At 43.5% G+C, this 12,424-nt stretch overlaps 1 protein-coding gene across 3 annotated transcripts; it reads right to left on the reverse strand.

The window, feature by feature from the left end:
• Window positions 1–2,745: 2,745 nt before the first annotated feature.
• PNMT (phenylethanolamine N-methyltransferase) lies at window positions 2,746–8,727 on the reverse strand. Of its 3 annotated transcripts, none has more exons than XM_075278383.1 (4): window positions 8,329–8,367; window positions 6,100–6,294; window positions 5,279–5,486; window positions 2,746–3,294 (listed from the first exon to the last, which is right to left on the reverse strand). In XM_075278383.1, the coding sequence occupies exons 2-4, from the start codon at window positions 6,200–6,202 to the stop codon at window positions 2,865–2,867; spliced, it is 741 nt and encodes a 246-aa protein (XP_075134484.1). In that variant the 5' UTR covers window positions 6,203–6,294; window positions 8,329–8,367; the 3' UTR covers window positions 2,746–2,864. The 3 variants fall into 3 exon arrangements, with proteins under 3 accessions (XP_075134484.1, XP_075134483.1, XP_075134482.1); XM_075278382.1 differs by lacking the exon at window positions 8,329–8,367 and adding an exon at window positions 7,146–7,252; XM_075278381.1 differs by lacking the exon at window positions 6,100–6,294 and having other exon boundaries at window positions 8,329–8,727.
• Window positions 8,728–12,424: the final 3,697 nt, after the last annotated feature.

The raw sequence follows: 12,424 nt of genomic DNA on the forward strand, positions 1-12,424 counted from the left end.
ACATTACATTCCTTTGGATGTGTGTCTATACACTTTGCTATTTGCACAACTCCTCAATCCTCCATGTGTTAGGAAACAATCTATTTGCACTAAATGTATTATTTTAGCAGCCTGTCAGACTGGGATTTCCAGTTGTCAGTAGTCTGCACCTGCACTGCTGGCAGCCGCTCGGAGTTCTGGAAGTATATTGGAATCTGTATTTTGCCATAAATTGTGTCTATGTAAATATTCTGGTTCATTTTAGGTTGTCTATATTTAGAGGGGTGGGAATGCATGTGTGCCTTATTGTCTGTCAACCAATCATTGCTCATGCTGCTGTGTAATATATGACTGCTTATTGTGAGTAAAGCAATCTACATCTTTAATTACTTTTTATTTAATGGTATATGAAAAAAATGTAATAAATTGTGAAGACATATCACCATGTTCTATGTGACCATTGTTTGTTCCTGTCATCCCAACAACGTATTGCAATATTTTGGTACATTGTAACATTATGATCGGTAGGGTCCAATTTAAAAAAAAATCTTATATACAGTGCTGTTACTGTCCAACTGCTATGCAGGTCAAATCAAGGGACAGGTATATTGGTGTGTAGGGAAAGACTATAAAGTGACCTACCTGCTTCACTTACCATGTAGTCCCTTCACTCATTTCTATACCTGACTGACATTCTTTGCCGCACTCCATAGAAAGGAAATTGGATCCCTCTTGCTAGAATAGCTCTGCATACTTTGTCACAGTATAAAAGGTTGACTTTATTCATAATATTAGTCTGCTAAAGCTGCTGACCATCTTGTGTGTGAGAAGTCTGACCTACATGGAAATCAGCAGTTGTGGAGTAGGAAAATAGAGCATGTTGGGTTTCTGCATGCTGGAGCCTGTGTGTCTAGCAGTGGCTTATCTTTTCCCTTTAGACCAAGCCCCATATAGCAAAAAAAATAAAAACAAAAGGGGGGGGGCATTTTTTAATTGCGTTTTTGCAGACTTTTCCGCTTTATTATAGCTATACAGAGAGACAGCATTTCTGCCAGTATAAGTAACATGCTACGATTTTCGAAAACGTGCTTTTCTGCTGCAGATTTTTTTCTACAATGTGTGGATGGGACTAGGTACAATCCCGTGCACTTTGGCGGTACTGTAAATGCAGTCTCTCTGAAATGTGAAGCTTCACCCTTAAAGGGGATTGCCAGGCAGGTTTACTTCAAGCATGTTATCCTGTGCATAAGAGATTTCTACGTAGGGGGGGGGGGGGGGGGATTTAAGTACAAGCAAATTTTACAACATTGTGACATCTGCTACATGTAATATACACTAAGTGCTATGTCCAAGTCAAGTGGGGAATCACAGTCCAAATTCCTTGTCAGTATAACTTTGGAGTGTGGGAGAAAAACAGGAGCACCCAGAGGAAACACAAAAAACAGGGAGCACATGCAAATGTTGTCCTCGCCCCTAAGATGTTAAACAGCGGAAGGGGCTATCCCTGTCATGCCATATGCAGAAGCATTGGCGTGTATTTTCTAAGAGATCAAACATGGTGAAGTACTTTAGTGGGGCTAAATAAAAAAAATTACAGAACTGTAATTACACTTGAGGAAAGTTGTGTGGGTTGCTGAACTTAGAGGTTGTCCAGGCAGGGTTTTTTTTTGTTTTTATATAAAAATGCCTAGACAACTGTTTAATGTTTTTGTATCATAATAATCACTAATTTAAGGTTTTTTGAGGCAAAAAAAAAAGTTCTGTGTTGTCATGGCCCAATGAATCTGCATAGAGTTAAAAATGCTCTTTTTTGCTCAGAACATTCAGTGCTATAGAATAAGCTGCATCTTATTGGCTGCCGCCTGTACAATATCAGGAATCACTCCATTGCCAGTATGCAAGAGGATGGAAGTAGTGGGACAGGTACTGAGCATGTGTGACCACCAGCATGAGATACATCAGGTGGAAGTTCTGAGAAAATTAATGAACTCCAGGGGATGCCATAAGTATGTAGCTACAATAGCTAACCACAGGAAATTTCACATGGGAACTTTGGTCAAGAGGAGGATCTGCTCCTTTAACTCAGAGAGGGGAGTTGTTACAAAAGCCATCGCGCCCTGAAGGACCAGTCTTCTTATGCATTAAATGGACACCCCATTGATTTGAATGGATACAAGGTAACACTCCCCTGTGGTCATGCTGTAGGGAAATTGAACACCAACTTCCATTACATCTGATCATTGTCACAGCAGGTAGATACCATCTGCCTATTAGGAGACCCTATAGAGGATTGTCCAAAGAGAACAGGACGGGACTCTTGTTTAGAGCCATGGAAAGACTAGAGAAGCCATTGTTATTGAGGGGGGAGTGTAATGCATAACCAAAAGCACATTGCTGCATGGACAGATTAGTCATTATTAGAGATGAGCGAGTACTGTTCGGATCAGCCGATCCGAACAGCACGCACGCATTGAAATGAATGGACGTAGACGGCACGCAGGGGGTTAAGCGGCCGGCATCAAAGCGGAAGTACCAGATGCATCCATTCATTTCTATGGAGTGTGCTGTTCGGATCGGCTGATCCCAACAGTACTCGCTCATCTCTAGTCATTATGAATGGACCAGGGTCCAGGGCTCACATGTTTAGCCACAGTAAATGGAATGTCATCTGTAGAGAACCCATTTAGTACCTTCCGATGAAAATCATGAATCTATTGTATGGGATAATGGGTAAAAATAAGGTGACATACAGTAATACATTTCAAATACTAGAATTTTTGCTTTTATTTGCATCTTTTATATGGCATGTAGATATGATACATTAGAATTCAGCGCCTGATGTAGTAGTCCTTGCTCCATGTAACCAGTGATATAAATAAGTCACTTCACTCTTTCTGAGCCCAAACAAAAAATATCCCAGCTACATCATCTACACCAACTTTCATGCTAGGAGTCATGCAATAGCTGGAAAATTCCCTAACCACACATTTTGCGGTGTGCAGTGCCTCCTTTACAATGTCTTCTGTGACTGGCACCACACTCAACCGTGCCTCTCCAGCCAAGTAATAGGACTCCTCTAGAGCCCCAATCCATAAAAAGTGCCCCTTTGGTTTCAGGAGCCCAACAACATTTTCAAGTGCTTTCTGAAAGGCCTCAAGGTTGGGGCTGCAAGCTTCCAGGCAGAAAGAGGATACCAAGCAGTCCACTGTACCCCTGCCCAATTTTCCCTCTAGTGGAATCGGCTTATGGACATCAACTGGGACCACCTTAGATACACGTTCCCGAAATCGATTCTGCTTATCTTCCCAGGGCTCTCTGTAGAAGCAAAAGGAAAATGCTGATCAGTAAAAATAAGTGTGCTCCAGATTAATGTACTGAAATAAAAGATTTGGGGACAGGGGGTATCTATAGGGGTGCAGAGGAAGCAGTTGCTACTGAGCTTTGGAGCCTATGGGGGGGGGGCAGAGAGATTCCTTTGCCCTAATCAAGGTAGGTAGGTAGAGCCCCCCCCCCTTCCCCATTACTGATATTGCATTGGCACCCAGGAGCTTCAAGGAAAGTCACTGTTTGGGGAACACAGCCTCTTAACTTTTGAAGCAAATTATGATAAGTGTTGGAGATGTCCATTGAAGCTGATAGAACCTACAGTGACATTAGAAGACACTGGACTGTAACTTTTTCATGGAGCAAGCCACCATTTTAGTTTTTGCACTACTAGCACTCCCACAAAGTGATTGCTAGAGAGAGAACTATTCTGCCTAATTCCAGTGTATTAAAATATTGGACAATTATGTAACTTTTCATTATTGAAATAATGACATCTTAAGATTTGGCTATATACATTAGATTCTCGTCAGACTGTATGGCTGAATAAACGAGTGTGTGACGTCATTGGATACTTTTGGCCAATCAGCCAACTTGTACAGACTCACTGTGGATTTTTTTTTTTTTATATAGTTTTTTATGTTGATGGTGGCATTGTACGTACAACGTAAAGGGTTTAGACAAATGCCAAGATTGACTAAGGCTGGCCAAAAAGCAGGGTGGTACAATCCCTTCAAATTTTGTAACCGAGTGTCCGTGATGCCGACTAAAAAAAAAAAAAAAAAAAAACACCACTTATTGGGAATAAACTGACTGGATAGGTCCAGTACCAACAATTTTTGCCTAAAATCAAGAGTCACTCAAGCAAATAACTATTGGACTTAGAATCAGTGAGAGCTGGTCCTGACAAGACGGTCCAGCGCCGCACCTCCCATGAGGCGACCTGAAGCGACCGCTATGCCAGGGCCCCAGGGAGAGCGGCATTTTTGATTACCTAAGCCAGTCCAGGACAAGCTGTCCTGGACTGGCTTAGCACCAAGCGGTGGATTGGGGGGGCCACTGGAGCAGCGCTGCTCCAGCAGCCTCCCCTCACGCTCAGGCAGAGAGCAGCTCCTCTCCGTGCCTGCTCTCTGCCTGCGAACACCGCTAAGCCACGCCCCTTAGCTTAGCCCTGCCCGCTCCGCCTCCTCCGCTCCACCCCCTCTTCGCCTCGAGCGGCGAAAGGGGCAGGTTCACCCCTGACAAGACCCCTATATATGTTCGCACAATACTGAAGACATTCACCTCTAAATAGGTAAAGGCATAGTGTCATTCAAAGTGCAAGGTCCAAACAAGATTCCCAAACAGTAACTGGATCACTCGTTCCTACTGTATATGTAATAGCTGAAGGGATATATGACCCCACACTCCAGGTCCAGATTTGTATTGAGTGCTTCCTATTATTGTAAACCTTGCCTGATATGAGCGCACAATCCATAAAATATCCCTACAGGGGATCTATAAGGCTACTAGTAGAAAGGCTGAGGAGCTAGTGCAGTCACCATCAAGTTACTTGGTCCTTTCTCACTCCTCAACCCAGCTCTCAGCAGTTGTCACTGATTTTTTTTTTTTTTTGCAAATCTTTGGATTTTTGATAAGGGATAAAATGTAAATAAATCTATAAATTTGGTATCTTCGGCATCGTCCCAAAATATAGAATACAGGTGACGTCATTTTGGGTGCACATTGAATGCTGTAAAAATGAAGCCTGTACCAGAGTCACACAAATGCACCCCATTCTGATTTTTTTCCCCCAGCACATTGTATAGAATACATGGTACTATTATGATAAACAATTTGTCCCACAAACATTGGTGCTGTGAATGTTAAAAAAAAAAAAAAGTGGGATTTGGAAGGCAGAGAGACGAAAAATAAAAACCTAAAAATGCCACCAGCAGGAAGGATTAAAAACTTGGACATGCTATTGGCTACTCACTCATTTCCCTCCAGCATACAGACATGTTTAAAGTAGGGGCTCCAGTCAAATGCCCCTGGCTCATTACTTAGCCACATCTTCAGTTCTTGACGGTTCACCTCCAAGTAGTCTGTCATGATCACCTCCTGGAAGTGTTCAGAGACACTCAACAACTGGTATATGGTAGGACCTGAGCCGATGTCTACCAGGGTGCACCCTTTTATCTCACCTAAGTATACAAAAGAGCGTTTTGTCTTTATATGAAGATATAAAAAGGAAACCTTACAATAAGATTACAGTACTGTGAAAATTCAGAACCTGCAAATAGAATGAGTTACCCAAGGAAAGCAATGTAAGGGGCACCATTGTGCCAAGTAGATTATGCCCTATAATAGCCATGATCTCCTTGAGGACCAGTTTTTTGGGCCTTGATGCCAAAAGCAGCATTTTACCTATTAGAATACTGGTTATCTAAAAGGAGACTGTTTTTATTTTAAATACTGAGAATTTATTATCTAACATTATAGGGGATATCATTAAACTTTAGGCCCTCATTTATGAAAACATGGTCAGAATAGAAAACCCTTTTTCCCCCCACTCATTTGTTTTAAGGTAGCTTATTCAGTCAGTATTTTTTTTTTTTTTTTATTTACAGAACACTATTAATGCCATGGTGAGGTTTTACATACAGTACAAAGATATACAAAGCAAAGTACAGTACTATACTATCACAGATGGTAGTAGGGCACCCCCTAATTAAATGTTAAACAGTGACCAACTGGCACATTGGGATAGGGAGGGAGGGATTGTGGGGGGGAGAGATTATGAGGGCATGGACTAACATCTTTGCAGTTCCAGGGGTGAGAAAACAGCACATTTGCTGGATGTTCTGGAGTTGGAGGCAGCAGAAGGTGTTGAGGGTCTGGATGTGTGGCTTAAAAGCATAGGTAAAAGTCCAAGGTTATCCCAATGCAGCGGGCCTGTGGGACTGGGGTAAGTGTGGTCCCATTAACTTTGATAGATGGGTCAGGTAGGGTCTAATAAATGCAAAAAAAAAAAAAAAAAAAAGGATTAAAAATTCAAATCATCCCCCTTTCCCTAGAACACATATAAAAGTAGTTAAATACTGTGAAACACATACATGTTAGGTATCCCTGTCTCCGAAATCGCCCGCTCTATTAAAAAAAAAAAAAAAAAAAGCTCTCTAAACATTTTTCCTGTACGGTAAAAGCCGTAGCGGGAAAAATAGTCAGAAGTGCCAAACTGCTGTTTTTTTCACAGTTTTGATTCTGATAAAAATTATAAAAAGAAAAATCCACACTAACTTTTTTTTTTTTTTTTTTTTAAATGGATTCGGGGATGGAAACCCCGAACGTAGAGCAGCCATAGGTGTGATCCTAGCCTTATGCACGTTGGTACTGAAAAGAGCATGTACTTTATGTATTCATTGCAATTTTTCTAATTGTAGCCATTTTTAATGTATAAACTTTACATTGGTTTATATATTTATTTTTAAGTCCCAGATTTTCTGATGCCTGTAGTTAAATGCAAGCAAACCTGGCCGAGCTCCTGTGCCTGCTACATCGGTGTGTTGTACTATTATGGCACTGACTGAGAAGGGGTTAAAGAGGACCTGTCACACTGCAAACCTTCTGGTGCAATTCTCTTTTTCCTCTAGCCTTCCCCATTCAGCCTCTTTAATTTTGGCACTAGATATTAGTCAGCTGTTAAGTAGGAAGTCTCCACCACCCAATGTCATTCACAATGTTGTAGACACTTGAGCAGTAGAGACCATGCTCTTGACAGTTCACTAGTGTCAGGCACAGATAACACCAACAAAACTAGGGAAGGATGGGGGGGGAAAACAACAACAACAAAAAAAACGCACCTTCTCTGTCAGCCATGAAGACAAAGCTGCACAGGTATGCAGTCAGCTGCACTTGTGTCAACAGTCATTTCTGCAGTCTAGGGACATGTATTTTTTTGTAAGCAGCTTTTGAAGCCAAAAAACAGGACGTGATCATAAAGGCTAAAGCCCCACATTATGGAAACACCTACGTCTGACTCCTACACAGTCACTATTTATAGGACCAGCAAAGTGGATGAGATATCATTAATCTAATCCACATATTGCACATAGTGTATTAAAAAAAAAAAAAAAAAAAATCCTTACTTTAGCTGCCATATCTGTGCAAAACAGTAGCTGCACACGAAGACCCAGCATATATAATGCTAATAGAGTATACTAACTACCACCATTACCATGTATAAAGTCAGTGTCATATGGCTCTGTGTCCTAATCCAGAGTAATAGTTTAATACATAGCTCATGGTGCAGCCATACAGAACTATAAGAATGACCTGACCAACCCATAAGTGTAAGTGAGAATTTTTTTTAAAAAAAAAATATGGTGCCAGTTTCCCGTGCTATAAGTCATAGACAATACAAGTGTTTACTAAAGGAATGAATGCATACAAGATTAGCAGAGCTGAGTTTTCCATTAAGCTCTCTAGTTTTGTTTTTTTTTTGTAGGAAAGTATAACTTCAATGTAAAAGGTTGTTCAGTATTTAATTTTATTGCTTTTATTTCTGTGCACGACCATGCTTGAGCATATAACTGCAATACCAAACACAGTCTATGAACATAAGTGGCGCTGTAGATTTACTTTCAATCTACAGATAATATATTGCAAACAGCTGTGCCGAGTGACAAAGTCAAATCTGCTACGTCCATATACTCTAAACAGAGCAAGGAATGATTTTCATTTGCAAGCAGGGGTTGCAGTCACATCTGACCAAGGACCGTTATAGGCCCCATAAGGATCTCTTCCCAATATGAGGAGACTAGTGCTATGAATGACACATAGTTGGGGCGCAGGAGCTAAACATATCACTCCTAGGTGCAAAATATATAGAGTATTCAATTGATACAATGCCATTTGTAACATTCACTCCACCATTAAAGGATTATGACATGATAAAACTATAGAGCATAGACTTTGTCTTATATCTCATTGCCTGCTAATATTCAATCATCGATATATGTGATTTACATCACAACCATAGCTCACCTTTGGCACAAGCCTCATGAAGTTGACGCAGTTTCCAACACATGACGCTGTCCTCACTGGAGAAGTCTGCCCGAGGGGGTACATAGTTATTCTGTAGGTAGGCTCTGGGGTTGAATAACTGGTAGGACTCAGCGACTGCCTGGATGCTGCTCATATTGGAAGAGATAGATAAGACTGCACTGTGTGTGGCCCGCACACCTTTATAAGCGGGAGGTATCACTCCCAACCTATCATTAGTCTCCATTACAGCTCCCATCACTCTCCATTACAACATCCTCCTTCCTTAGCCTGTGATAGCATCTCTTACATTGATCCACTTTTCAGTCTGCCCCCAGGGTTACAAAGCAACATAAGGGCATCTAGAAATGTCATTACTTTATCTGCCAGATGCCAGGCACCCTGGAGCTGATGTACATACGTCTAGATTGTTCTTGGCATTCTGTACACATCAGGCCTCTGAGACAGTTATATATGGACTGGATTACTTGTATATAATACATATACATTTATATAATGCTATATCCTATGCATGCTGCCATCTCTTTTTCATAAGTCTACAGAATCGCACTAAATAATGGCATCATATGTGCTGTTCTCATCCCTGGATTGCTGAGTATATATGGACAGCCCAAAGTCCAAGTGTTGGTAGTTTTGTGGCACTGAAGTAGTTAATAAGAGGACCTAGGAGTGCATGAGAAGGTGCGGTATAGTAAAGGCTAAGGGTCAGTTCACACAGAGTTTTTTCGGCGAGGATTTTGATGCTGAATCCGCCTCCAAAAAAGCCTCCTAATAGAACTCTATTGGGACCCTTTTTTGAGGCGGATTCAATGTCAAAATCAGCGCCAAAAAATTCTGTGCTCACTGACCCTGAGTCCCCATGTTGCAGAAGTGCTGCTTTTTTTGTTGCGGTTTTTGAGCCATAGCCAGGACTAGATTAAGCAGAAGTTACAAGTATAACAACTTCCTATATATTTCCCATTCCATTTGAAGCCATTCTCGGCTTTGGCTCAAAATAAAAAAACACACAACAACATCCGCAACAAAAAAAGCTGCATTCAGGCTTGAAAAAGCAGCACATTTTTTTGGAGTGTTTTTCACAGGAAGTCCACAGTCTCTGCTTCTGTAATAGCTATATGGCAAATACCAGTCTCCATAGGTATATTTGACATGCTGTTATTTGCTAAAACCTTTTTTTTTTTAAAATTGCAGAATTTCAATGTGTGGATGGAATTTTTGAACCAAAGTCAAGAGTGGCTACAAAAGGAATGGGAAATATATAGGAAGCTCTTATACTTCTACTTTCTACTCAGTCCACTCCTGGCTTTAGCTAAAAAAAAAACCACAGCAAAATCTGGACTCCTTGGACCCGTATAATACTAACCACCATTACCCCCTTGTGACGTGCATCCCAGGACCGAACCTTAATGAAGACCATGGCTCCTTCTTTGTGGTATGAGTGGGGTAGGCCACAGCTTTATTCAAAAATATAACAAATTTGAATATTGTAAACAAGACAAACCGATTTGCAAAACATGTACGTCCATGCCCCTCCAACGACTACTTCTTCTTCTTCCTCCTGGACGCTCCGCTGCGACCCAGCGAGCATGTAGGTCCAATCTTTCACTTGTATTAGGGCATGGACCCCCGCCAGCTGTGACAACAAACCTGGAAAAGAAGGGAAGAACCAGTCCACAAGAACAAAACCAGAAGGGCAGGGTGGGTGGGTGCACCTCTCGCCAGCATAACGGCAGAAGGTGAGCAGCCCGCCTACGTGCCCCCTTTTATATGGACTTTAAAACAGAGCACGTCACCATGTTTAGAAAATAAACAGAAATATAGCCAATGAGTCCACAGCCCCTTCCTTAACCAGTTCGGGGCTTTCAGACTCCTTGGACCCGTATAATACTAACCACCATTACCCCCTTGTGACGTGCATCCCAGGACCGAACCTTAATGAAGACCATGGCTCCTTCTTTGTGGTATGAGTGGGGTAGGCCACAGCTTTATTCAAAAATATAACAAATTTGAATATTGTAAACAAGACAAACCGATTTGCAAAACATGTACGTCCATGCCCCTCCAACGACTACTTCTTCTTCTTCCTCCTGGACGCTCCGCTGCGACCCAGCGAGCATGTAGGTCCAATCTTTCACTTGTATTAGGGCATGGACCCCCGCCACCCACACAGGCAGTGTACCGCCCCCCCTACATCTGCCTGTTGGCCCCCCCACCCAAAAGAACTAAGGCCCTCTCAAGGCCATCCTTCAATCCAGACAAAAATATATCAGAACCGATAGGATTCAGATGCACCCCGTCCCTCATCAGCAGGCTACCATTATCACCCTCCAAATCAATATGGCGCACAGCCACACCCCCCAACGATTTAACGTACTTGGACACCCTAATATTCAAGACCCTCCTAGCCCTTTCAATGGCGGCAACATCTCGCGCCCCGCGCCAGCAGCGGCGAGGCACGATCTCAGACCAGACCAGCACTACTGGGCCAAAAAAATCATAAACCCTGCGCAGGTCCTGCTTTACCATTGTAATGAGCTCACCCAATTTGACATGTCCTAAATCATTGCCACCGGCGTGGACAACCACTACAGCCGGGCCAGACGTCAGCCGGCTGGCCGCCACAATGTCCGGTAAAACTTGCCTCCACTTCAAACCACGACAGCCACGCCAATGCATGTTGACCCCTTCCAGACCCAAATGAAGTCCTCCAGGCCGAACCGCTGCTCTCTTCTCCGCCCAATATAAAAAGGAATGACCGATCAGCCAGACAGAGACCAAGCCGCCATCTAGGAGATAAAAAACAATCCAAACAAGACAAAAAACACACAGCAATGTGAGAAAAACAGGCCCAAATCAGCACCCCATCACACCCAGCGGACGCCAGGGATCAGGGAGTCATCAGGTCGGGCCGAACATATGACCTGAAGCAGTCGGACCTCCAGCGCCCGAGACGTTTCACCGCCTCGTCCCCCAAACCGCACGCATCAGCCGTCGTAGCGGCCCCGATGCGAAAAGAATGGGTGCCGAAGTCCCGAGGCTCCAAGCCCAAATTAACCAAACAGGCTCTAAAAACGGATAGAAATTGAAAACGGGTAAGGGGAGACCCCGACTCATGTAGCAAAAACACCTCCCCGGAAGAACGTCGAGCAAGATACTCCCTCACCAAAAATACTGGGCAAAACTCTAAACCAGTGCGCCCTACTGTTAGCCAAGTCCCCCGCCCGAAAACATCCGTTTTCGAGCGACGGATACAAAGTCGGACCTCAGAATCTGAGACCACGACATCACCCGCTCCCAAACCCCCAGGGCGCGACTTACTAGGGCTCACCAACTCTCCAATGCGAAGGGCCGCGAAAAAGGCTAAAGCAAAAGCCGCCCGAAGCAAAACCAACTCATACGCATCCCCACAAACAACCTCTAACATCCTCATCAAACGACCCAACAAACTGAAAGAGACAGGTCGGCGCCGATCACTACTAGCTCTCTCCTTCTTCCACCCTCTTAAAACCTGCCTAACTGCAAAATGTTTAGTAACATCAACCCTACCGAATAGCTTCAACATGAAGGCAACCCCAGCCAGCCTCTTAGTAACTACACTAAACGACAACCCCTGTCTACGCAGACTCGCTAAATACTCCAAGCAGACATTCAACAAGGCAGACCCGTCCGCAGGTACCACTCCGCCAGACAGTGACAGCCAAGAGACCCAGGCATTGCAGTGACTCCTCCAGGTGGCAGCAGACACCGATCTACGAATAAGGTCTAGCAGTTGTTCCCTACCAGGCTCCATAAGAAATCGGGGCAGCTCCAACCCTCCGGTCTCGCCGACGGATGCAGGGCACGGAAGACCTGTAAACGTGAGCGAGACAAAGCGTCAGCCATCTCATTTCGCACCCCCGGGACATGGCGCGCCCTGAACCAAATGTTACGCTGCAAACAAATAAGAACTAAGTGCCGGAGCAGCGCCAATACCGGGGGGGAGGAAGAAGACTGGCTATTAACTATCTGTACCACCGAGAGATTGTCACACCAAAAAACAATCCTGCGGTTAGCCATCCGGTCACCCCAAAGCGCTACA

Source organism: Leptodactylus fuscus, chromosome 6 (assembly GCF_031893055.1).
Source record: "Leptodactylus fuscus isolate aLepFus1 chromosome 6, aLepFus1.hap2, whole genome shotgun sequence".
In the NCBI taxonomy this organism is placed as follows: Eukaryota; Metazoa; Chordata; class Amphibia; order Anura; family Leptodactylidae; genus Leptodactylus; species Leptodactylus fuscus.